Genomic DNA, 25,940 nt, shown 5'->3' on the forward strand with positions numbered 1-25,940 from the left:
CATCCTTTCACTTCAGCCTACTTTATGTTTGACAGCAGATAGCATATGCATATAGCATATAGTTGAGTCTTGCTTTTTTATCCATTCTGCCAATCTTTGCCTTTTGACTGGAGAGTTTATTCCATTTACATTTATAAGGTAACTACTGATAATACAGGGCTTTCTTCTGCCATTTGCTGTTTAGCCTTTCTAGTTTTATATTTCTTTTGTCCCTAACTAAAGTCTACTTTTCTATTTATTTATTTTTTTGTCTTTTACCATATTGAATGCCTTCTCCTTATTATCTGGATATATTTTTTGTTACTGTTTTAACTTGTGGTTATCATGGGGTTGAAGTTTAACATCCTAAATATATAACAGTTCTAATTGGTTTCATACCAATTTTAACTTCGATAGCATGCACATACACTTTTCCTATACCCCTTTGTCTGTTCCCCTACCATTTTTTTGGGTACTTGTTGCCACTTACATCTTTGTACAGCGTGTGTCCAAAACCATAGTTTTATCATTACTTTATATGCTTTTGCATATTATAACACCTGAAAGAAGTAAGAATTGGAGCTACATACCAAAAAATACAATAATACCATTTACAGTTACCCAAATGATTGCCTTTGCCACAAGTCTTTATTTCTTTATGCTGCTTAGAACCACTATCTAGTGTCCTTTCCTTCAGTCTGAAGAACTCTCTTTAGCATAGGTCAGGTCCAGTGGTGATGTACTCCCTCAGCTTTTGTTTATCTGAGGATGTCTTCATCTCTCTTTCATTTTTGAGAGTCTTGTATATAAAATTCTTGACTGACAGTTGTTTTTCTTCAGCATTTTAAGTATTTTAACCCACTGCCTTCTTGCCTCCATGGTTTCTGCTGAGAAATTGGCATTCAATATTATTCGTACTCCCTTGTAAATAACACATTGCTTTTCTTTTGCAGCCTTCAGAACTTTCTCCTTGTCCTTTTGATTTTAATAGTGTAATCAGTATATAATGTGGTGTATTTTTCTTCATATTTATCCTATTTGGTATTCTCTAAATTTCTTGGATGTGCATTTTTATGTCTTTTGCTATGTTTGGGAAGGTCTCTGTCATTATTTTCTTGATTATTCCTTCTGCCCTTTCTTTCTTCTTTTGAGAATCTCATAATGTATATATTGGCGCATGTGATGATGTCCCTTAACTGTCTTAGACTCTTTTCTTTTTTATTAAGTGAACTATATTTCAACTTCAGAAATTAAAATAACAGACATAAGGCAGCATAACAAGTTGTGGAAGCATTCTGAAAAAATTCTGTCCAGGCACATTTATCTCATTTAATCCTAAAACCAAACTCGGTTGTTTCTCCAGTGTTCAGAAAGATACATAAATGAGCACAGATTGGTTAAATGACATGACCCAATGTTTCCTTCCTTACTAATGAAGAAAAAAATGCTTAGTCATATTCATAGCTCATAAAACTAAACACCATATTCTTTTTTTTTTTTTACCTTGAATACTGATATAGTACCTTCTATTTGGGTGCCTTTGTTTCTTTTTCTTGCCTAATTGCTGTAGCTACAACTTTTCTAGCACAATACTGAATAACATTTATGACAGTGGGTATCCTTGTCTTGATCCCTGTTTCAGGAGGAAAGCTTTCAGTCTTTAACCATTGAGTACAGTGTTAGATATGGGTTTTTCATATATGTACTTTATCATATTGAGAAAGTTTCTTTCTATTCCTATTTTCCAGAATTTTTTTTTCAAGAAACGATGTTGTGGTTCATCAAATGCCTTTTCTGCTTCAGTGTGATTTTTTTTCCTGTGATTTTTCTTCTTCAATTTATTAATGAGTGGTGTATTACACTGGTTGTTTTGTTTTTTAATTTTTTTATTTAACCCCTTCCCCCCCCCATTGTTTGCACTTGCTCTTTGCTCTCTTTTTCCGTTTGATGTGTGCTCTCTGTGTCTGCTCGTCTTCTCTTTAGGAGGCACCAGGAACCAAATCTGGAAGACAGGGCGTTCAATTGCTTGAGCCACCTCAGCTCCCTGCTTTGTTGTATCTCTCATTGTCTTTCCTTTTTGTCTCCTTGTTGTGTCATTTGTTGCATCAGCTTACTATACCTGCCCATTACGCCAGCTCACTGTCTTGCTCGTGAGACACCAGGAGGCATCGGGAACTAAACCCAGGGCCTCTTGTGGTAGGCAGGAGCTCAATCACTTGAGCCACATCTACTTCCCTGATTGATTTTCTTATGTTTTACTACCATTGCATAATTGGTATAAAACCCACTTGATTGTAGTGTATAATTTTTTTTAATGTGCTTTTCAATTCCAGTTAACAACTGTTTTGTTGAGGATTTTTGCATCTATATTCATTAGAAAAAATGGTCTATAATTTTATTTTTCATAGTATCTTTATTTGGCTTTGGTACTAGGGCGATGTTGGCTTCATTGTATGAGTTTAGTAGCATTCTTTCCTGTTCAATTTTTTGGAAGAGTTTGAGCAAGGTTGGTGTTAGATTTTCTTTCTTTCTTTTTTTCTTTTTTCCCTTCCCTCCTCCCCCCGCCCCACTGTTTTTTGCTGTCTGTCCATTCCCTGCGTGATCTTCTATATCTGTGTCTCTTTTTGTCTTCTCATCTTTCACCTCTAGGATTCACCAGGATTCAATCCTGGGACCTCTGATGTGGAGAGAGGTTCCCTGTCACTTGTTCTACCTCAGTTCCTGGTCTCTACTGCACTTCACCTTGACTCTTCCCCTATCATCTCTCTTTTGTTGCATCATCATCTTGCTGTGTGACTCATTCATGTGGGCACTGGTTCACACTGCACAGGCACTCAGCTTGGCTGTGTGGGCACTCGACTCGCCGTGCATACATGGCTCACCATGTGGGCACTCGCACAAGCATGTGGCTCACCACAGAGGTACTCATCACGTGGGCACTCAGCTTGCCACGTGGGCACTGGTTCACTGCACAGGTACGCTTTCTCCTCTTCTTTTTCACCAGAAGGCCCCAGGGATTGAACCCGGATCCTTCCATATCGGAGGCAGAGGCCTTATCACTTGAGCCACATCTGCTTCCCCAGATTTTCTTTAAATGATTGGTAGAATTCACCTGGGAAGCCATCTGCTGCTGGACTTTCCATTTTGGGGAGGTTTTTGATGACCGTTTCAATATCTTTTCTTTGACTGGTTTGTTGAGGTCTTCTCTTTCTTACTAGGTTCACTGTAAGTTGTTTATAGGTTTCTAGAAATTTGTCCATTTCATCTATGTTGTCTAATTTGTGGACATACAGTTGTTCATACTATTTCTTCTCGGTCAATGGTAATGTCCCCATTCTCATTCTGATTTTATTTGCATTTGTTGATTTTTTTTATCTTTTTGAAGTACAGTTTTGTGGATTCTTTTGGGTTTTAGTCTCCATTTCATTTATTTCTGTTCTAAGCTTAATTTTAGCTTTCCTTCTGCTTGCTTTGGGATTGTGTTGCTGTTCTTTTTCTGCTTCATCCAGGTGTGCAGTCAGGTCTTTGATTTTAGCTCTTCATTCTTCTTTTTATTTTCTTTACTTGTTTCATTATTTAATTTCTCTTTCTTCTTTTTTAATGTAAGTACTGAGGGCTATAAATTCCCCTCTCAGCACTGCCTTCATGTATCCCCTAAGTTTCTTATGTTGTATTCTCTTTTTCACTCGTCTTGATATGATTTTGGTTTCTTGTAATTTCTTCTTTGATCCACTGAGTATTGTTTAGTCTCCAAATATTTGTGGTTTTCTTTTTTTCTGCCTGTTTTTAATTTCCAACTTTAAATTTATTGACATCTGTCTTATTACCCAATATATGGTCTGTCTTGGAGAAAGATCCATAAGCATTTCAGAATACTGTATATCCTGCTGTTTTGGGATGTAATGTTTGATAAATGTCTGTTAGGTCTAGTTCATTTATCGTATTATTCAAACTGTGTGTCCTTATTTATCATCTGACCAGATGTTCTATCCAATGCTGAGAGTGGTATGTTGATGTCTCCAACTATTTTAGAGACGTCTATTTCTCCCTTCAGGTTGCCATTGTGTACCTTATGTATTTTGGGGTACCTAAATTAGGTGCCTAAATATTTATTATTGTTATTTCTTCTTGGTAAATTGTCCCTTTTTTATATAGTGACTTTCTTCATCTCTTATGACAGTTTTTCATTTAAAATATAATTTGTCAGATATTAGTATCGCTACTCCAGATCTTTTTTGATTATTATTTGTGTAGAATATCTTTTTGCATCCCTTCACTTTCAGCCTGATTGTGTGTCCTTGAGTCTAAGGTGAGTTTCTTGAAGACATCAAATAGATGGCTCTTATTTTTTATCCATTCTTTCAGTCTGTGTCTTTTGATTGGGGAGTTCAGTCCATTTACATTCAATGTACTACTGTAAAGGCCTTATCTCCTCTGTCCATTTTATCCCTTGGCTTTCTTTTGTCATATCTTAGTGTTGGCGGTCTTTTAACCATTTCAGTTACTCTTACTTTTATAATCATCATTTCTGCACTCTTCTCCAAGCCTTTCGCCCTTGTCTTTTCCTTTCAGGCTATAACACACCTTTCAGTATCTCTCATAGGTCTGGTTCTCTTCATTAAAAAAAAAAATCTCAGTTTTTGTTCATCTGTGAAGGCTTTAAATTCACTTTCATTTCTGAAGGACATGATAAAGAACTCTTGGCTAGGAGGTATTTTTCTTTTAGATATACCACTGCCTTCTCACCTCTGATTTCTCAGAGAGCAGCACTTGGTCTTATTGGGGCTCCCATGTAAATGATGCATTGTTTTTCTCTTTGCTGTTCTCAGATCCTCTCTTTATCTCTGGTATTTGACATTGTAAACAGTAGGTATCTCAGACTAGGTCTGTTTTGATTTATTCTGTTTGTCTTTTGTCAATATTTATATTCATGTCTTTAATAAGGGTTGGAAAATTTTTCAGTCATTATTTCCTCATGTATTCTTTCTGTTCTTTTCTCTCTCTGGAACCCCTATTAATACATGTGTTTGTGTTTCACACTAACATTCAAATATCTGAGAGCCTGTACAATTTTTCTCATTCTTTTCTCTTGTTTCTCATCTTGTCAAGTTCTAATGCTTCCTCTTCCAGTTAACTAAATCTCTCCTTAACTAATTCAAATCTGCTATTGTATGCCTCTTCATTTTTTTGTTTGTTTGTGTTTTTTGTGGTTTTTTTTGAGGTACCAGGGGCCAAGGATTGAACCCGGGACTTCCTCATTTGTGGGAAACTGACGCTCAGCCACTCCCCTGAGTTGGTTTTTTGGTTTGTTTTGCTTGTTGTTTCTTTTTGTTTGTTTTTAAGGCGGCACCAGGAACCAAACCCGAGATCACCCATGTGGGAAGCAGGCGCTTAACTGCTTGAGCCATATCTGCTCCCCTCTAATGTTTTTTGTGTTTTTTTTTTTTAAGATTTATTTTTTTTTATTTCTTTCCCCTTTCCCATCCCTTCCCCCAGGTGTCTGCCCTCTGTGTCCATTCTCTGTGTGTTCTTCTGTGACCACTTCTATCCTTATCAGAGGCACCAGGAATCTGTTTCTTTTTGTTGCGCCATCTTGCTGTGTCAGCTCTCCATGTGTGCGGGACCATTCTTGGGCAGGCTGCACTTTCTTTCGCCCTGGGCGGCTCTCCTTACGGGACACACTCCTTGCACATGGGGCTCCCCTACACCAGGAACACCCCTGCATGGCACAGCACTCCTTGTGTGCATCAACAGTGTGCATGGGCCAGCTCCACACAGGTCAAGGAGGCTGGGGATTTGAACCACAGACCTCCCATGTGGTAGGCAGATGTTCTATCCATTGGGCCAAGTCCACTTCCCTCTAATGTATTTTTTTTTTTTAAGATTTTTTTAAATTTATTTCTCTCCCCTTCCCCATCCACCCTCCCCCCAGTTGTCTGCTTTTCTGTGTCCATTCACTGTGTGTTCTTCTGTGACCGCTTCTATCCTTGTCAGCAGCACTGAGAATCTGTGTTTCTTTTTGGAGCGTCATCTTTTTGCGTCAGCTCTCCATGTGTGTGTGGCGCCATTCCTGGGCAGGCTGTACTTTCTTTCACGCTGGGTGGCTCTCCTTACTGGGCACACTCCTTGCGCATGGGGACACCCCTGCTTGGCACGGCACTCCTTCCGTGCATCAGCACTGTGCATGGGCCAGCTCCACACAGGTCAGGGAGGCCTGGGGTTTGAACCGCGGACCTACCATGTGGTAGGCGGACGCCCTTATCCATCGGGCCAAGTCTGCATCCCCTCCAATGTATTTTTAATCTCATCCATTTTGTCTTTCATTCCCATAAGCTCTGTTACTTTTTTATGTAGGCTTCCATGTTGTTCTTTATGCTCACACATAGATGTCTTATGCTATTTTTGCTTTTATTATCTATTTCTTTTCTTTCTTCTCCTTAGCCTGACTCATTTTGAGTGCTTCATCTTCAGGTTCACTGATTGTTTCTTCTGTCAATTCCTTTCTGCTCTTGATACCCTCCTGGGCATTTTTCATTAAAGTTATTGTGTTCTTCAAGTCCTGTAGTTCTGTTTGGTTACTTTTTAAAATTCCTGTATCTATTCTTAGACTGTCATATTGTTCATTCATTGTTTTCCTAATGTCCCATAGTTCTTGCTCTCTACTTTCCTTCATCTCCTTTAGCATTGTTAAGATCATTGAAAAATTTTTTTCTAGTACATGCACATGTTCTTCTTCATTGGTATTTTCTGTATTTTTTAAACAACAAATTTATTGATGCATATTGATTAAGTATACAATTCATCCAAAGTGTGCAGTCAGTGGTATTTGGTATGATCACATTGTTGTGCATTCATCACTTCAGTCATTATTAGAGCATTTTCATTATTTCAGTAGTAATAATAATGAACAAAAAACAAACAAGAAAATTCTTCACTTCTCAATCCTCTCTATATTTCCCTGGCCATACATAGCTGCTGTTTCTGACTATTCTTTTCTTTTCTTTTTTTTTTTAGAGGTATCCAGGGCTGTAGATTGAACCCAGGACCTCCTATGTGGGAAGCTGATACTCAACCACTGAGCCACATCAGCTCCCGAGTTGTTTTTTCATTTGTTTTTTCTTTTTAGGAGGTACCAGGAACTGAACCTGGGGCCTCCCTTGTGGGAAGCGGGTGCTCAACTGCTTGAGCCAAATCCATTCCTCTCTGACTAATTTTGCACATTTATTTTTAGGCAGCTTTTTTTTTAGATATTCACATACTAGATTATCTATCCAAAGTGTATAATCAGTGTTATGCAGCCATCACCAGTTCCTTTCTAATAGTTGTTTTGGTGGAAAGACTGAGTCCTGGAATTCTCTAGTCCGCCAGTTTCCCTGAAGGTATCACCAGTGAGCTAGTATTTATTTTTCTTAAGATTTATTTTATTTATTTATTTTTCCTCTTACCACACCCCCTCATTGTTTTGTGCTCACTGTCCTGAGACCTCCCATGTGGAAGGGAGGCGCCCAATCCCTTGAGTCAAATCCACTCCCTGCTTGTTGTATCTCTTGTTATATCTCTTCATGGCATCAACTTGCCTCACCAGTCCATCACGTCAGCTCACTGTCTTCTCATCATCTTTAGGAGGCATCAGGAACTGAACCTGGGATCTCCCATGTGGTAGCCAGGCAACCAACTATTTGAGTCACATCCACTTCCCCAGTGTGCTAGTATATCGGTGACGATTTTTACATCTCTCTTCATAAGGATTATGGATACAATTTTCTTTTCTTGTGGTATCTTTATCTGGCTTTGGTATTAGAGTGATGCTGGCCTCATAGAATGAGTTAGGAAGTGGTCAGGGTTTTGGAAGAGTTTGAGCAAGATTGGTTTTAATTCTTCTTGGAATGGTTGGCAAAATTCACATATGCAGCCATCTGGTCTGTGAGGTTTTTGACTACTGATTCAATCTGTTTACTTGTTTAAAGTCTGCTGAGATCTTCTAAAGTCAGTATAGGTAGTTTGTGTGTTTCTAGGAACTTGTCCACTTAATCTGTTACCTAATTTGTTGGCATACACATGTTCATTATGTATTTTTATAATCCTTTTTATTTTTGGTGAATAGATAGTAATGTTATGTCTCCACCCTTTCTGATTTCCTTTTTATTTTTTGTGAACAGATAGTAATGTTATGTCTCCACCCTTTCTGATTTCATTATTTATATCCTCTCTTTTTTTCTTTGTGTCTAGCTAAAGATTTTTCAATTTTATTATCTTTTCAAATAACCAACATTTAGTTTCCTATGTATTTTTAATTCTCTATTTCATCTCTAATCTTTTTATTTCCTTCCTTCTGTTCACATTATTTGAGTTGCTCTTGTTTTTTAACTTCTTGTTTTGAAATACTTTCAGACTAACTCAGCAGTTTGCAAAAATAATATATACCCCACACTAGAGAACTCCAGTATACCCCTGGTCCCCCAGAGACACAGATCCAACAATTTTAGCCTTTTGCCGTATTTGCTGTATCATTCTATCTGTCCCATCTATCTGTCTATGAGTTCGTTTTTGGAACACTGGAGTGTAAGTTGTTTACATCATACACCTTAACATTTAATGTTACTGTTCAGTTCCTTGGCAAAAGGATATTCAATTATGTAACCACCTTGAGTGCATTTATGAAATTCAGGAAATTTATCATTGATACAAAGTTTATTGTCTGGTTTTTTTTTTAGTTTTTTCATATATGTTCCTGTTTTAGTTTGCCAAAGGGCTGCCATTGCAAAGTACCAGAAATGTGTTTGCTTTTAAAAAGGGTATTTATTTGGGGTAAAAGCTTACAGTGCCAAGGCTGTGAAAAGTCCAACACAGGGCACCATAGGAGGTGCTTTCTCACTCAAGTCCGCTGCCATGTGTTGAAAATGGTGGACTGTCTCTGCCTTGTCCTGCCTTCCCTGCCAGGCTTCCTTTCTCAGGCTCAGCTGCTATTTTCTTCCCAATTTCAGGTCTCAAGCTGCTCCATGGGCCCATCCTCTTGGGGGCTTTGTGCTTAAGCAATCCTTTTTCTCTCTCTCATTGCAGAATCAAATATGCTGGCTTCCTTTTTCTTCTACCTGTCTGAGTGAGTCTTTTTATATCAGACGGAGCAAGGGGGCAGGGACTCAACATGAAACCCACCCCACCGGCGTAATCCAGTCAAATGAGTCTCACACCCAAAGGAATGGATTAGTTTAAAACCAAACCTTTTGGGAAGCGGACTTGGCCCAATGGATAGGGTGTCCGCCTACCACATGAGAGGTCAGCGGTTCAAACCCCTGGCCTCCTTGACCTGTGTGGAGCTGGTCCATGCGCAGTACTGATGCGCTCAAGGAGTACCCTGCCACACAGGGGTGTCCCCCACGTAGGGGAGTTCCATGCCCAAGGAGTGCGCCCCATGAGGAGAGCTGCCCGGCAGGAAAGAAAGTGCAGCCTGCCCAAGATGGCGCTGCTGATACAACAAGATGACGCAACAAAAAGAAACACAGATTCCTGGTGCTGCTGATAAGGATAGAAGCGGTCACAGAAGAACACACGGCAAATGGACACAGAGAGCAGACAGTGGGGAGGAGGAAAGGGGAGAGAAATAAATAAATAATAATAATAAATCTTTTAAAAACCAAACCTTTTGCCTTTAAGGATTCACAAAATTCAAACTGTCACAATCCCCAAAATGTCCTTTTGGGCCATTCTCTCCCATATTTAGATCCTATCCAGGATCACATAATACATTTAATTGTCATCTCTCTTTTTGTTCTTTTGTTCTTTTTTACTTGTAGGAACATATACACAACATAAAACTTTCCCATCTCAATCACCCCAAAGCTTACCATTCAGTGATATTATTCATATTTACACTGTTGTGTTAATTTACCACCTTCCATTACTAAAACTTTCCCATCCCCTCATATAGAAACCCTACGTTCATTTTGCATAGGGATTCCAAGGGTTCCTGGAAACCTTTGCTCTAATTTCTGACTCTGTGAGTTTGCATATTATTCTCCAATATTTTCTTACTAATTACCCTGGGGCTTAAATTTAACATTCTAAATCTATAAGAATCTCATTTGCTTTCATATCAATTTAACTTAAGTAATATTTATGAACTATGTTCTTATATTATCTAGCTCTTGTCACAATTACATGTTTATACATTTTTAGTCCAAAACCACTGCTTTATCATGCCATTTTATGTATTTGCCTTTTAGCTTCTGTAGGAAGTAATTTTTAAAAATGGAGTTTTAAACCAAAAATACTCATATTTGTATCTACCCCTGTCGTTACCCTTACTGAGATCCATTTCTCTTCATGTGCCTTCAGTCTGTTTCAACCTGCAGGTCTACTCTTTAGCATTTTTTTACAAACTCCCTCAGCTTTTTTTTTTCAATCTGGAAATGTCTTAATTTCTCACTCATTTTTAAAACAATTTTATTGGGTATAGATTTCTTGGTTGGCAGTTTTTTGCTTTCAGCATTTTAAATATGTCATCCCATTACCTTCTTGTCTTCATGATTTCCTATGAGAAACTGGCCATTAATCTTAATAGCCTTGTACATTTCTCTCATGACTTTCAGAATTCTCTATCAAAAAAATAAATAAGATAAAAAGGAAGAATTCTCTATCTTTGGCATTTGACCTTTGATAATGTGGTACTGTGTGGGTTCTGTTTGAGAATATCTTGTTTGGAGTTCCTTGAGCATCTTAGATGTGTATATTCATGTCTTCATTAAAATTGGGAATTTTTGAACTATTATTTCTTTGAATATTCTCTATGTGCCTTTCTCTCCTCCCAGGATTCCCCACCTGTGTATATTGGTACACTTGATGATGTCCCATAGGTTCCTCAGATCTCTCCACTTTTCTCCATTCCTGTTTCTTTCTGCCCCTCAGGCTGAATTTCAGTTGTCATATTCAATATTTGACTCTTCTTAATTTCTTTTTCAGTAATCTTTAGCTCTGATTGATCCCTTTTCATAATATACATGTCTCTGTTGCTATTTCTTTTTGTCCATCTGTCTTTTTTTAACCTTTGTCCTGTGTGTCCCAGGTCTGATTCTCTTCATTAATGGTATCTAATGCTTTAATCTTTGTCTTTGCTTGACCCATCACTTCCTCTTTCTTTGTGTGTTTTTTAAATCCTTCATTGAAACCTGAACATTTTTATATTTTAATATATTGTCACTGGAATTTTGACTCTGAGTCATCTGCTTCTTAAACTTATATCCAGTTAGTGTTATGAAAGAGCTTTCCTTGAGGGTGAAAAAGCAACAAAAATTTTAAAATTTAAAAAAAAAAAAGGAAAACACCCTTCCCCGGTCTTTACTGATTGACCTATTTCAGCTGCTGTCCTTCAGGACTTATCCATACTATGAAGTTAGAAAGTAGCTCCAGGCCAAAGCATAGGAGCCAACCTCTGATCCTTTACATATGTATATCTTATCTTGGTGATATATATGTGCCTCTAGGAATTCCCCTTTACTTGATTTTAAAAGTCTCCTTTTCCTTAGAAAACAGTTTCCTCATGGTCCTGGGCACTGCACTTGTATGTCCTGCAGCCACCAATCCCTTGCCCCAGGCTGCATGTTCTATTGCCTCTCTCACAATATTCTGTAGAATTCCCTGAGCAACATTACATATAGGACAGGTTCTGAAACAGCAGGTCCCTTGGGCCACCAGCAGATATATTGAGTTAGACATTTATTTTCCAAATATGTACACAAAGGTTACTATGTTCCCTCTGGAATCAGGACCAGGGACCCACATGGGATGGAAGAATGACCAGCCCAGGCTCCAGGAGATCGTACTGCTTTTAAGTAACCTTTTTCTTGATTCAACATGTGACCTATTACTGTAGCACTGTTTTCTGGAGCTTTGAGAAAGATGTTTTTGCCAGTTCAAAGTTTCTCTCTCCACCATCATGATCAGAGTAGGACCTCTCCTTTTTTAATGTAAACATTTATAGCTACAAATGTCCCTCTCAGCACTGCTTTTGCTGCATCCAACCATATACTTTTGTTTAGAGGTACTGCATTCACGTTTGGAAAATTAGTAATTAAAACCAAAGCTTGGATGGTTGTGATGGTAGCTCAACACTGAATATAACTAGTATCATTGAATTGTACATGTGATATGGTTAAAATGGAAACTGCATTGTATACATTTACCACAAAAAAATTTTTAAGAAAAACATTCATCTAATATCTAAGACCTTCTTCAACCCTCTGCATTGCCATTCAAGTGAGATCAAAGCAAAAAGTGCTAATATTTCTGTAAAGTTTGCTGATACAGTAAAAATCTGCCATATTTCAGAGAAAGTGAATGTGTCCAATTATTGTGAGGGTAATTAAAAGACCTAGCATAGCAAGCTGAAGTTTCCAGAAGTTCTGCTGCCCAATCTAAAGTCTCTCTGAACTGGTTTCAGTTTGGTGCTACCTCTTGGTGATTGTCTATTTCATATTTAAACATGCATGGGGATGATTCTGAGTCCTATGATTATCTGGGTGGAGGAAAGCAGCAGCAATTCAGACACATGCTGGATTGATTGGCACAGAGATTAGGCTAGGAACATACTGAGGACTACGGAACTCACCCTCCATTAGCTTCCTGAGACTGGGTTTCCCTTGGCTTTGCCCTTTCTTCCACTGGAGCTAAGTGGAGCATGAAGTCAACTGACAATCTCAATTTTATCTGAATTCCCGTTATATTTTGTCTGTTATGTTTATTAACTGTATTTGCAAGAATAGACTCTAGTCCTAATATTCACATGAAGTTTAACAGAATCTTAGAGAAACATATTTAGCTTATAACCCGTGGGTAGCTCCTGATGACTTGAGACAAGATGATTGTTCTCATTTGATCTTTAGGAATTACTTAACCTTAATTTGGGAATAAGTCCTACATATTTTTGCTAAGGAATGTTCTTTTAAACCTGATTTGTTGAAGACCTTTGTTCTTATAATAGAGAACGCAGACCAACCTGGGCTGAAGAAAGAAGGTTAAATGCTGAAACATTTGGAATCCCACTTCGTCCAAACCGTGGCCGTGGAGGGTACAGAGGCAGAGGCGGCCTTGGTTTCCGTGGTGGCAGAGGGCGTGGTGGCGGCAGAGGTGGTAACTTTACCACCCCTAGAGGATTTCGTGGTGGATTTAGAGGAGGTCGTGGCGGCAGAGAGTTTGCAGATTTTGAATATAGGGTAGGTATTGTTATATGCCTTGGTGTTGGCATCCAGTAATCTCTTTGGGGTGAATTTCTTTGAGGGCCTTTGAATAACATCCATTTTGACTTTTCTGTTTAGAATGTTGCTATAATTCTCCACCCCTGCCCACCCGGATGACTCCCTTGTCTATCTGCTTATTGTTATTTGCTCATTGTTTTGTTTTTTGTTTTTTTTTTTTTGCTTCTTGATTTTGCTTGTTGTCTGCCCAGGGGGGTTGTGTTATTTTTTCTTTAGGAGGCACTGGAACCAAAACCAGGGCCTCCCATGTGGAAGGTGGGCACTCAGCTGCTTGAACCACATCTACTCCCTACTTGTTGGTTTGAGGTTTTTTTTTGCTTGTTTTTGCTTGTTGGCTGCTCTTTTTTTTTTCCCTCATTGTCTTCTCACTGTTTTTTGCTCGAAGTCTGCTCATTGTCTTCTTTAGGAGGCACCTAAATCTCCCTGGAACCAAACCTGGGACCTCCCATGTGGGAGGTAGACGCTCAACTACTTAAGTCACATCCACTCTTTATTTATATTGTATAATTTTAAGGCACTTTAACTTCTTGGCTAATGAGACTAACATTTTAAAAGCTTTTTTTTTCAACAGAAGAAAATAAGATAAAGAAATATATTCTTTTTATTATAGAACCATAGTTCTGAGACTTTTGATTTCATGAACTAAAGTACCCCCCAAGTACCCTCTGTCCCACCCCCATACCCCACTTATTAGAAACAGAATTGGGGTCATTTCTTTTTTTCTTTTCTCCTCCTTTAAAAAATACATTTATGTCTTTGTTTTGCAGGGAGCGGGGGCAGGCTAAATAAAGCACTATTAAAAGAAAAGACGATATAAATTACCACTTCTATTTTTCATATTGCAAAATAGACTTTAATACCAGAAGAGTAGGAACTAGGACATAGCCTTTACATATAAGAGAAACTAACAGGTATAGTTATTTAGGATTTAGCATGTGCCATTTTTAACATCTTAACTCGTTTAAATGTCCTATCAACTTTTGAGATAGTTTATATTATTATCCCCATTTTACAAATGAAATAACCATAGAAATATTAAGTAATTTGTCCAAGGTCACATAGCTTAGTAGGAATGGCGCTAACTTTTGAACCTCTCGTAAATGCTTGTCATTTACTTCTGTGGAAAACTCAATATATTTTCACTGGTTTTCTTACTTCACTGTGGTCTTAAATTTCATGTGTTGACATTGGAGAATTACTCCTAAAGGCTTTTATAGTCCCATATAGTACGCTTACATGTATAATTTACATCCTTAAAGGAGTCTGTAAAGCAAGTCAGTGTTACTATCCTAATTATTGATTTTTAGGGTGGAAGTGAGGGTATATAATTAATCTCAAAAAAATTCAAAATCCCTTGTTAAGAGGTCTTCCGAGGATAGCAGAGTCGCTAGAAACAGACCTACTGACAGAAATTTCATTTCCAGTATTTTAAACTAGCCATTGTTAAGATCTCTCTGGAAGGATCATTGTTCCTGGCTTTTGACGGCAGTTTGTTACTTTTGGTTTTTATGCCTTTGATACTTGAAAATTAGCCTCCAGTCATTAGCTAAGGTGCTCTAGCCATAGCGTCCTAATGCAACTCCAAGACTTTTCTAACTTGCAAAAATCCTTTCCTAGCTGGGACACTGTCTCAGAAACTCTACAATGTCTCTTGCTTATCATTTTTACTGCTCTTAAGGTAGCCAGTGGTCTCTTGCTTACAAAATTTATAATCTTCACAAATACATGCCCTTAATTCCTCTGCAGTATTTGAAACTGATAACCCCACCCAACTTGCAGTTTTTTCCCTAATACTTTTGATACGTTTTTCTTTATAAAAACAATACATGTTCCTCAAGATAGCTTATAAAGGTACTTCATGATCCACCTGCCTTTCCACCTGCCATTGTAGTCCTTGTTGCCAGGGGGGTTGCCCTTTCCTTTGTTCACTCTGGGGCTTTCTTCCTCTTGTTTAGTTCCCAACTTATTCCTGTCTCAGATCCTTTGCACTTGCATCCATTTTCTTTTACCTGGAATGGTCAGTTTGCTCCCAAAGTATTCATGCTCTTGTTTGTACTTTGATGTGTTCTCTCTCTATCTCTCTCTCACACACACACAGAGTTGCAGAGGCAACTCAGTATTTGTTTATACTGATTTTATTTTTCTTCAGTGCTACTTAACTGCCTGAAATTATGTGTATTTGTATATTCTTTGTCTTTCTTCTCTATAGCATCTATAGCATATAAGCTCATGAGGACAAGGTCTTTGATGTTTCTTGGATCTGTAAAAGTGCCTGGTACAAGTAAGCACTAAAGGCATAATTGTTTAATAATGAATAAATTATTTCTAAAGTAGAAACCAAGAAAGCAAAGGAAAAATTTAAGTCATATATGTATTTGCATAAGGGTTTCAGGCCATGTTAAAAATATCTTAACATTTGGCATAATATACTAATTAATATATAAATCAAAACTTTTAATATCCTTTTTCCCTTTTACTAAATTTTATTTTTTGTTGTTGTTATAAAACAGTTTATTCTACAGTACTTTATCTTAATGAATTGTATCTCTTTGGTAAAAATAAGCTTTATAAACATTTTAACAATCAGAGATTAGATACAAAACCTGAACATTTGTAAGTTGCTTTTAACATGAGCAAAAAAGACTGGCAACTGATAAGTGGTTCCTTCAAGACTGGGTCATCTACTGGCAGTTACAACTCAAACTCAGGACAGTTTTTATGTACGTCGGGAAAGAGGATAAGGAAAGAGTATAATAATTCAAATGTCTTTCATTTAAAAATAAATAATAGTTACATTGAATTGGCAGTTATACATTTTATACACTAAGTGATGGCAACATAATACTTTAAAAGTAATAGTAAATGTACAACAATTTAAAAACAAAGTTTTGGCAATGGCACTGGCAGATGAAAAGAATGTGCTTTAAGAAAAAGTGGCAGGTATAACATTAAAATACATAGCATTTCAATAAATATGTTGATATAATTAACATACTGAAGTAAACTTTGTTTTAATCATAGCGTACACATTCCATCCTTTAAAAAAAACATAAAATATATGTAAACCAAAAAGCCTCAAAGTTTCATATGAAAATACTATGGTCTCCACAAAATGTTGTTATTTCAGTATAGTATAGATTATAGTCTCTACAGTTTTGTGAAATATTCACATTCTGTTGCTTAAATATATATATATTTTTTAATCTTCTATAGTCTTACCACACAGCAATAGCATTATCTCTTCTATGTTTTTTTAAGCCAAATTGGGTTCATACATTTATTCCATTTAACAATATACGAAAGCCATTTTTCCACAATAACCAGTTATTCTACAGCATAATTTTTTCCTAAATAGTCATTGTATTTAATGTAACAATTTTTATTATCATAAACAACATGCTTAAGCCAATTTTAATATAGTCTAATTTTTTTCCAGCAATTTTTAATGGCTGCATAGTATTTTGTCACAGGTGCTCCATAATTTATATCCCATGCAATAAATTCTTGTAATTAGAATTCCAGAATCAGAAAGCATATATATTATTTTGGTTTGTATCGTCACATAACCTTTTTAAAAGGTTCTAGTTCACACCTTCCCACTCTCCCAGGCTCGACCACTGAGCCACATCCACTCCTCTGAGTTGGTTTTGTGTTTCGGTTTGTGTTTGTGTTTTTAGGAGGCACCGGGAACTGAACCCAGGACCTCCCATGTGGGAAACAGGTGCTCATCTGCTTGAACCATATCCTTTCCCCGCTCTGGTGTCTTGAACTGTGCATATTTCCCTGTACTTGCTGACACTGTATTTCTTATATTTTTTATTTCCAATTATCCCTTCTTTTTCAAAACTCACCTTTTTCTGTTTTTCAAAACACAGTGCTTTCCTTCTTTTTCTCAACTTCGTTTCTCTCTGTCTATGCCTCCTCCCTGTCTCCCTCTTTCTCTCCCCTCCTCATTTCCCCTTTCCCCACACTGTGTGTGTATTAGTCAGCCAAAGTGGTGCTAATGCAAGGTACCCCTTTCTTGTTGGCTTTTATGAAGGGTGTTTATCCCGGGTAGATGCTTACTGTTCCAAGGCCCTAAAGAGTCCAGCTCAAGGTACCGTAAGTGGTACTTTCTCACCCAAAGTCTGTTCCCATGTGTTGATGCAAGATATCTGGCAATGTCTGCAAGGGTTCAGCCTTCCTCTTTTGAGGCTCTGTGGTCCCATCTTCTTCCTATCTCAGCTGTAGGATGGTATAGAGCTCATCTTTCAGGGCTTCCCAACTGCTCTGTTCTCTTCACAAGGTCAACTGTAGACTATCAGGCTCATCTCTCTTCTTAGGGCCTCTGCTATGTCTAATGAGCTGTCTCGCTTCCTCTTTCTTCTTTGTGTATCTACTTCCTGTGTTAGTCTGTTTTATCAGCCCACCAAGGGGTTGAGACTCAACACTGTCACACTCTAATGATGTGGTTGAATCAAAGCCCTAATCTTGATTTAATAAAGTAAAGTAAAACCTCTGAATTTAATATGATCAAAGGGGTATCCCACCCAGAGGAACAGATCCATTTACAAACATAATCTCTTTTTGGAATCCATAAATCTCAAACTGCCACAGTGAGCATGTCCACTAATAGCTTCTGTGCTGTGTTTCAGCTTGGACTTTGTATGTTTCCACATTATGTTTCTTTTTTTTCTTTTTTCTTTTTTTTTTTTTTTGTATTTTTTTAAAGACACATAGATCCCAAAAAATTTTACTTTAAAAAATATGAGGTTCCCATATACCTCACACCCCACCCCCACCCCCACTCCTCCCACATCAACAACCTCTTTCATCATTGTGGCACATTCATTGCATTTGGTGAATACATTTTGGAGCAATGCTGCACCTCATGGATAATAGTTTACATTGTAGTTTACACTCTTCCCCAGTACATTCGGTGGGTTATGGCAGCATACATAATATCTGGCATCTGTCCCTGCAGTATCATTTAGGACAACTCCAAGTCCCAAAAATGCCCCACATCACATCTCTTCTTCCCTCTCCCTGCTCTCAGCAACTACCACATTATATTTCTCTGTCTTCTCTAACTTTGTATCCTGCCATCAGCTTGGCCTTCTTCACACCAACTTCATTATCATTCCCATCATATCAGCTCTGCCTCCCAATGATTTGTGTTGGCCATTGGTATAATGGTATACTACTCTGATCTCCCAGGCAGTTGAGGCATCCATGATGATTCATCATCACATTCACATTCATTTCATTGAAATATCACATTCACTTCATTGAAATCATCATCACATTCACTTCATTGAAATATCCCTACCAAATACCACAATAACCCACTGATTGGTCTTCAGACCTTTAGTCTGTCTTTAGACTACTTTGAATGCAAAAATCTATGGCAACTCCTTGTTGAAGACCACACTGAGCTTAATTTGAGAAAGATTAAAATTAGACTTGGAGTCAGACGAGAATTATATAATCATTGCTAGTAGGACCTCAGTCAAGTGACTAAACCTTTTAAACCCTCAATTTTTACATTTTTGGAAAGGGATTTCCATAGTTTTATCTCAAATACACCTTTTAAAAGATTTCTAAACTCTTAGTTGGAAGACATTTGAGAGATCCAACTTCCTGGCCAAATCATAAACCTCATCTTGAAACATCCCTTACAAGGGCTAGGAGCTTAATCTTCCCAAGGACATCCAGCCCACTCTAGGAATGCTCTAATTAAGATCTCACAGGGGGAAGCAGATGTGGCTCAATGGTTCGAGCTTCTGCCTACCATGTAGGAGGTCCAGGGTTCGATACCCAAGGGCCTCCTGGCCCGTGTGGTGAGCTGGCCCACATGAAGTGCTGCCACATGCAAAGAGTGCCCCCGCACAAGGGGTGTAGCCCTGTGGAGTACAACCTACCCAGGAGAGGTGCCGCCCACATGGAGAGCTGATGCAGCAAGATGGCACAACAAAAAGAGACACAGAGAAGAGACAATGAGACGCAATGAACTAGGGAGTTGAGGTGACGCAAGAGAATGATTGCCTCTCTTCCACTCTGGAAGGTCCCAGGATGGGTTCCCAGAGCCACCTAATGAGAATACTACAGACACAGAAGAACACACACTGAATGGACACAGCAGACAATGGAATGGGGGGGAAGGAGGAGGAAAAAAAAAAACAGGGAGTGAATATAGCTCAAGCAGTTGAGCACCTGCTTCCCACATGGGAGATCCTGGGTTCAGTTCCCAGTGCCTCTTAAGGAAAAAGGAAAACAAACAAGCATAAACAAGCATAAAAACCTACTAAGGGGAAGTGGATGTGGCTCAAGCAATTGGGCTCCCATCTGCCATATAGGATGTCCAGGGTTTGATAACCAGGGCCTCCTGGTGAAGGCTGCCTGGCCCGTGTGGCAAGCTGGCCCACGCAAAGTGCTGCCCCACACAGGAGTGCTGGCCTACATGGAGAACTGGCACCGCAAGATGACGTGACAAGAAGAGACACAGCAGAGAGATAATAAGAGATGCAGCAGACCAGGGAGCTGAGGTGGCGCAAGAGAATGATCACCTCTTTCCCACTCCGGAAGGTGCCAGGATCAGTTCCTAGAGCCACTTAAAGAGAATACAGCCAGACACAGAAGAACACACAGCGAATGGACACATAGAGCAGACAATGGAGAAAGGGAAGGGTGGGGAATAAATCTTTTTTTTTTTTTTTTTTTAAGCTATTAAGGGGAGCCAATGTGGCTCAGTGGTTGAGCACCAACTTCCCACATATGAGGTCCCAGGTTCATTCTCTGTCCACTGGTACCTTTAAAAAAAAAAAAAAAGATCTCAAAGACATACATTATTTGAATGGAAATCTCTTTCACTGTATGCTCAGCCATTTTGTCTAAACTCTATCCTTGGAAATTCACAGAATATATGTGCTCTTTTCATGATTGTTTTTCAGGTATTTGGAAAATTAACTGTTGTATTGTCTGTGTATGACCAGACTGCCATTTCTCTCATCAACGTTTATCAGCAAGCCTTCATTGAGTACTTGTGTGCACAGTACTTGAACTTATTAATACCAGCATTCTTTTTTGACCGTATAATTCACTCCTTATTTTTGAGCCTTTACTTTATGTTTCTGTCACATATACGGCAGAATTAGAATGCATTCTAGAGGTGGTCTGCCTGAGTCTTTATCTGCACAAGTTTATCCCTGACATTTGGTTCATCCTCTGCTTGGGTGTTTGGCATTGTGACAGATTCACTGGACTCTCACACATTTCTCTCATGGTTATAAGGCACTAGAGTATCATAGCACTGCTTGCTTTTCCAACTCTGTAAAGGCCTGGGTCTCACTTGACTTACCCAGTCTTATTTTTTATAACCCCTTAATCTATCTGAGTCAAGCATATTAACTCAAGGTCATCTTTTACACTGTGCTTGATTCAAACTCTAACTTCATTCATTTACCAAATATACTGAATTCTTCAAATATGTCAGGCACTGTGCTGGGCATTGATGAGAAGCAAAGCAGATACATCCCCAGCCTTCTTGGTGTTTAGAATCCAACAGGGTGACAGACACAGCTAGAAGTTGGCTCTTCCCTACACTTAACTTCCACAGTCTTGCCCTGCCCTTGAAAACTTCTGTTCCTTCCTACACTGATTTCTCCCTTTTCTAATCTCCTGTTAATATTTGCTTCATTTGCTTTCCTTGGCATACCTGTTGGTTTGGTTTTTTTAAATTCTGCATTGCCAACTATTTGGGAATCTCTTGGTATTAGTGAATATGTATTCTACTTTTCTTTCCACCAAAATACCTTGTTTAGTATGAAGCCATAATGGGCTCAAATGCTTCGCATGTTGATGACAAATGTACTTCAGCCTTCAGTGAGGCTGCAGGTCACTCATGGGACCTGTAGCCCTTGATTGTCCATCTCAGAGTTCTGTGACTCCTTTTCAGCAGCCTGTACCTTCTAATTGCTGTAATTTGGTACCTTTGAGGGAGGGAAATAGTGAGTGATCTTTTATTTAGAGATTTACCTTGAAATGGATGCCAGGTGCATCCGTTGCAGGCTTTCTATGGTAAGTTGGCTTTACTTTGTGTGCTTCTTTGGCATGTACCACATAGTGATTTGCGATAAGGGTATGTAACCTGGTTGTATAATGAAAAACAGTGAAGATAGGATCATATGTTTTTAGAACTCCTTAGGAAAAAATCATCCGAACTAGATGATTAGGAAACTAAGGACCCTGAGAGGTTGATTACTTGATCAGATAACGAACTGATAGAGCCAAAACTGGAAATTTATTATCTGACCTCAGTTTTTCTTAAGGATAATAACATTAGAAATGAAATTTGGGTTTGTTTAGCCCTTTTGTTTTTTGGTTTTTGGTGTTTTTTTGAGGTGGGGGGCATGGATAAGAATGTAGCCAGCAGCTATTTTATTTGCTCCTGCCAAGGAGTTACCATGGTGGGTGAGACAGATTGCCTTGCATTTGAGTCTTTTGCTTCAGAGATGTTCCAGAGACAATGAGGTATCCAAAATGACTCAGCATGGTACTCTCTCTCCCTCCCCTTCTTTTATTTTCTTTCTTTTCTCCCTCCTCTTCCTTTCCCCCACCTCCCACCTCTCTTTTTTTTTTTTACCTTTCAGAAAACCAAAGCTTTTGGACCCTAAAAGGTCTGGATCAATCGTACAGATTTCTGAAAGGTACAAAGAAAACTAATAAATAAATTGGGGGGTATGAAGGTTGCCTTGGAGAAGGAGGGGCAGTCATCCTCTACTCATTTCTTTCTGTACCAATTTATACCATGCCATATGTAATACAATTTAGTAACCTTATACAAAATCGTTTCGTGTTTTATACACAGATAAAGTTAAGTCTTTAACCCAGGAAAAGTATTTCTAACAGTTGGGGTGACACTCAGCAATAAAAATCAGGTATGTTGTAGCAAATGGTACTGAAGAAAATAAAAGGCCCCATAACTTTGGCTCTGATGCTGTATACGGGATTTTGGTTTAGCCTTAGTCTAAGACTCCTTGAGATTTTTATTGCTTTCTCACTGGTTGCTTTTTTAAAATTTCTCATTCAACTCACTTTTTCAGAACTTATTTCAAATTTAAGAGTTAATCCTTTTTTACCTGCTTAGACATCCCATCCTCTAAGAAACCTACCCTGACACACTGCCACCCAGGTTGGCACGTATGCCCCTCCCTTGTTCTCCCACAGCATTTCATGCATCCACACTATGGGGGTAGTTACCATAGTGGATTGTAATTGCCTGCTTACTTATCTATATCTACCGCTGGCCCCCACCTAGGAGGAAAACCCCCTAGTTTTCTGGGCCCAATACAAACTGCATTGCTGTCACTTAGGACAATCCTTTGTATGGCTTAGGTCCAAGATCATCCCCACTTTGACCCCTTCCAAAATTATTAAGGACTCAGGATCACAGGTCTCTCAGGAAGTCAGAGATAAAAAGACCTGTCTCCACCCTTTGTAAATATTAGCAAGAATTATTATGGGGAAGAGTTAATTGCCCTTTATAAGGGAAGAGGACAAAACATTAATGGGAACTAACATTTTTAAAACATTTACTATAATGTTGGCTAAAGCAAATAAGTAATTGCGTAATATTCTAATTCTGTCATTCTCTGTGTTGCTGAGAATTAGTATTCTGAGCATGAAAAAAAAATGAAATTAAGATGTTAAACTAGAATATAGTAAATTAAAATCCTGTAAAAAATTAATCCTTTATTCATGGATGTTTAAATCATTACTTTCTACTGGTATGAAATTTTGGAGAGAAGGGTTATTTTACTTGCTGGCTGTTTTGTTGCTTGGTAAAGACATCAAAGACTTGGGAATTTATGGAGGTTCTTCCAAAGTATGTTGTCAGATGTGTTTGATGAGTTTGACTACTAAGTTGAAGATTTGATTAAGTTTTACCAAAGTATGTTGTCAAATGAGTTTCAGTTTAGCTAAGTTGAAATTTAAGTTTTATCATTTTTAAGAAGATTATTAGGAAAGCAACCAAAGATGGGGGATGCACCTGTATATTAGGGGAACTTTTTGCTGGGACCAGCCCATAACATCACTGCTGTAAATGCTACTAACTCTAAAGTGCATTTAACAAATAATAAGCTACTGCTGGCTGTAGAGGTTATAAAAGTGTTTGCTGGAAATCATTGAAACATTTATACATGAAAGTAAAAGGAGTGTGTATTTAAAGAAATCGAAATGTATTTTAGTAGAGTAGAAAGAAAGACATTAATAAATCAATAATTTGGGACACAAACTAAATTTTTCTTCTTTTTTTTTTTTTAGAAAGACAACAAAGTTGCTGCGTAGTCTACAAATGAGTCTTTCGAACCTAGATGAATTTCTAGCTCTTCATGGTCCTGAAAATTGGTTTCAGTCTTTGTGAAGAATGAAGAAGTGAATTCTCTGTATATTTGTCACCAGCACTGGGTTTTATTTTGTTTTGTTTTGTTTTTCTGCTTAATTTCAAAGATATAATACAGTTACTGGTGGGGGGGGCTCATCTTAAAAAATGAGCATTAAATATATTTGGAATAGCGGAAGGTTAAATAATTTCTTATGTATAGTTAAACTAAAGCAGTACTTCAGTGGGACTTATAAGTATTTTTCATCACTGAGGATTTTTCTTATCACTAAATTGTATTTGGCAATTATTGCAAGTTGCCTGCAGATGGGGCCGTGATACTGTGTTTTGAGCCACAGAAGGTTGTGTGTATGTGTGTGTGTGTCTTTCTTTTGTTTTGGAAATCCTGTAATATCCCTTTTGAGGTAGCTTATTTCGTCCATTAATTAGGGTGCTGGATGGTAGAGAATTTTCAGTCAACTATGTACACACAGTAAATACTGTTTCTTAGGCAAAGGTAACTTTTTTATATAGTTGTAAAATTCCATTATATTCCATTGCCAAAGAAACATTAAGAACTTTGTATAGCTGTATAAAAAGCAACTAATTTTTTAAAGAATAAACATTTTAAATTCAGCAAACATACTGTGTCCTTGCAGAAGTTGATGTGCTGAGGAGCAGAATTATGGGTGGGTGTTTTTTTTCTTAGCTTTCCAGGCTTAAGATTTCTTTGACTTTTTTTTCTTTTTCTTTTTATTTAATGTTTGGAACATAAATGGAGATTGATAAATTCTTCCATTATCTAAAAAGAATAAACTATTTGTGTTCATTAAAAGATAAACTTCATTTTATAGCAAATGGCATATCACAGGATTTGTCCAAATAATAGATATTTTCAGTATATGAATGTAAATAATCATAGATAAGAATGTACTTAGGTGTATTTTCAGATAAGTAACCCCACTCTTTCTTTTTTTTTTTTTTTTTAAAGAAAATAAAAGTAGACATCAGTTAACCTGTTCTCCCTGATATGCCTGGAATTAAACATTTTGTCATGATGCCTTGACTCGTTCCATTCAATTTCAAGAAGATTCAGAGTGGTAGAAATTGTTATTTTGGCAACCTATAAGACATCAGAACACTGGTCCTTAGGCCTGTGACCCACAGGTGACTCAGTATAGAGTTCATTGCTTATTATAATTTGCTAAAAAAAATTTTTGATATTTTAAAGTATAATGGAAAAAATCTGACCACTTTGGTGTTTTTATGAAGATCATGGAATAAAGGGATCCAAAGATTTAAATATTTTTATCTATTTTGATTTTTGTTAACTTTCTCCTTAAAATATTCAGTAGTGATACAGATGTTTTGAAAACTGCGCTGTAGGAGAATTGGAGTATTTAAAGATGGGTGATATTTTTTATTTTAATTTTGTATCTTTTGTATAGCTCTATAAGAACATGTTTTGTAATTTGGTCTCATTATCAAGGTCCAGTATTTGATAGCCTTAGTGTAGATTATATCGTTTAGTACTATTTGCTTGCATGTTAAAAATGAAACTTTTTGGAGGACCCACAATCATGATGCTGAACATATTTCTGCGATATTTCTGAACATGAAGCAAGTGCTATGGCAATACTTGTATAGATTGTTTGAGATGTCCCAAGCAAATTTCAAGAAGAAAAACTGTAAATTTTGGCTCTACCTATTTTGAAAGTTTAGATTCATGTGTTTTCCCAACCCTCTGGGTCACTTACTGGGGCATTTGGTGCTCTAGTAATAACTGGCAGCATGGCATACCTGCAATGCACCTTACAATATTAAAGCAAGATTTTTATTCTAAGGCAGAATAAAACTGTTCAATAAAAAATGTTCGTCAAAGTTCTTTCTCTTTAAATATTAACAGTCTCTTGCAATAGAAAGAAACAAAGTTATCTTTATGTAAGAATTAAATTATGGTCATAGTTATATTCTCTAAAATAACCAGTTTTGAACATTATATCTGATGAGATTTATTTATTGTTGCAGGTATTTAGGGAAAGCTAGAAGCCTCTTTGTCCTCCTCCTGAATGTGGAAATCTTCTAAGTCAAGATCTGTCATGAGGGTTCTAAGTTCACCAGGCATAGACAGGCATAGGCACCTCAGGCCCAAATGTGCCTCCTACAGGCAGGCAGATGCCAAAGAGCTGACTCCTTGTCTGTTGGAGAGACCATTTCTCCCTCCAGAAACAAGGCTTAATGAGGGCTGGCCAACTCAATGGCCTTTTTTTTTTTTTTTTTGAGGTACCTGGGATTAAACCCAGGACTTCCTGTGTGGGAAGCCAGTGCTCAACCACTGAGCCACATTGGCT

General features: G+C 37.8%; 1 protein-coding gene across 3 annotated transcripts in view; it reads left to right on the forward strand.

Moving 5' to 3' along the window:
- Nucleotides 1-24,892, forward strand: part of LSM14A (LSM14A mRNA processing body assembly factor) — a 74,382-nt gene extending 49,490 nt beyond the window's left edge. For 2 of the 3 annotated variants that reach the window (XM_004450277.4, XM_004450279.4), the window contains 2 exons: nucleotides 12,956-13,187; nucleotides 23,532-24,892. In XM_004450277.4, the coding sequence (XP_004450334.1) occupies nucleotides 12,956-13,187; nucleotides 23,532-23,555 (256 nt within the window). In that variant the 3' untranslated portion in view covers nucleotides 23,556-24,892. Of the gene's footprint in view, nucleotides 1-12,955; nucleotides 13,188-21,856; nucleotides 21,914-23,531 lie in introns of all 3 variants that reach the window. The other variant, XM_071209208.1, reaches the window with a different exon arrangement.
- The last annotated feature ends 1,048 nt before the right edge of the window (nucleotides 24,893-25,940 follow it).

The sequence above is a fragment of the Dasypus novemcinctus genome, chromosome 18, assembly GCF_030445035.2.
Source record: "Dasypus novemcinctus isolate mDasNov1 chromosome 18, mDasNov1.1.hap2, whole genome shotgun sequence".
Taxonomy (NCBI): domain Eukaryota; kingdom Metazoa; phylum Chordata; class Mammalia; order Cingulata; family Dasypodidae; genus Dasypus; species Dasypus novemcinctus.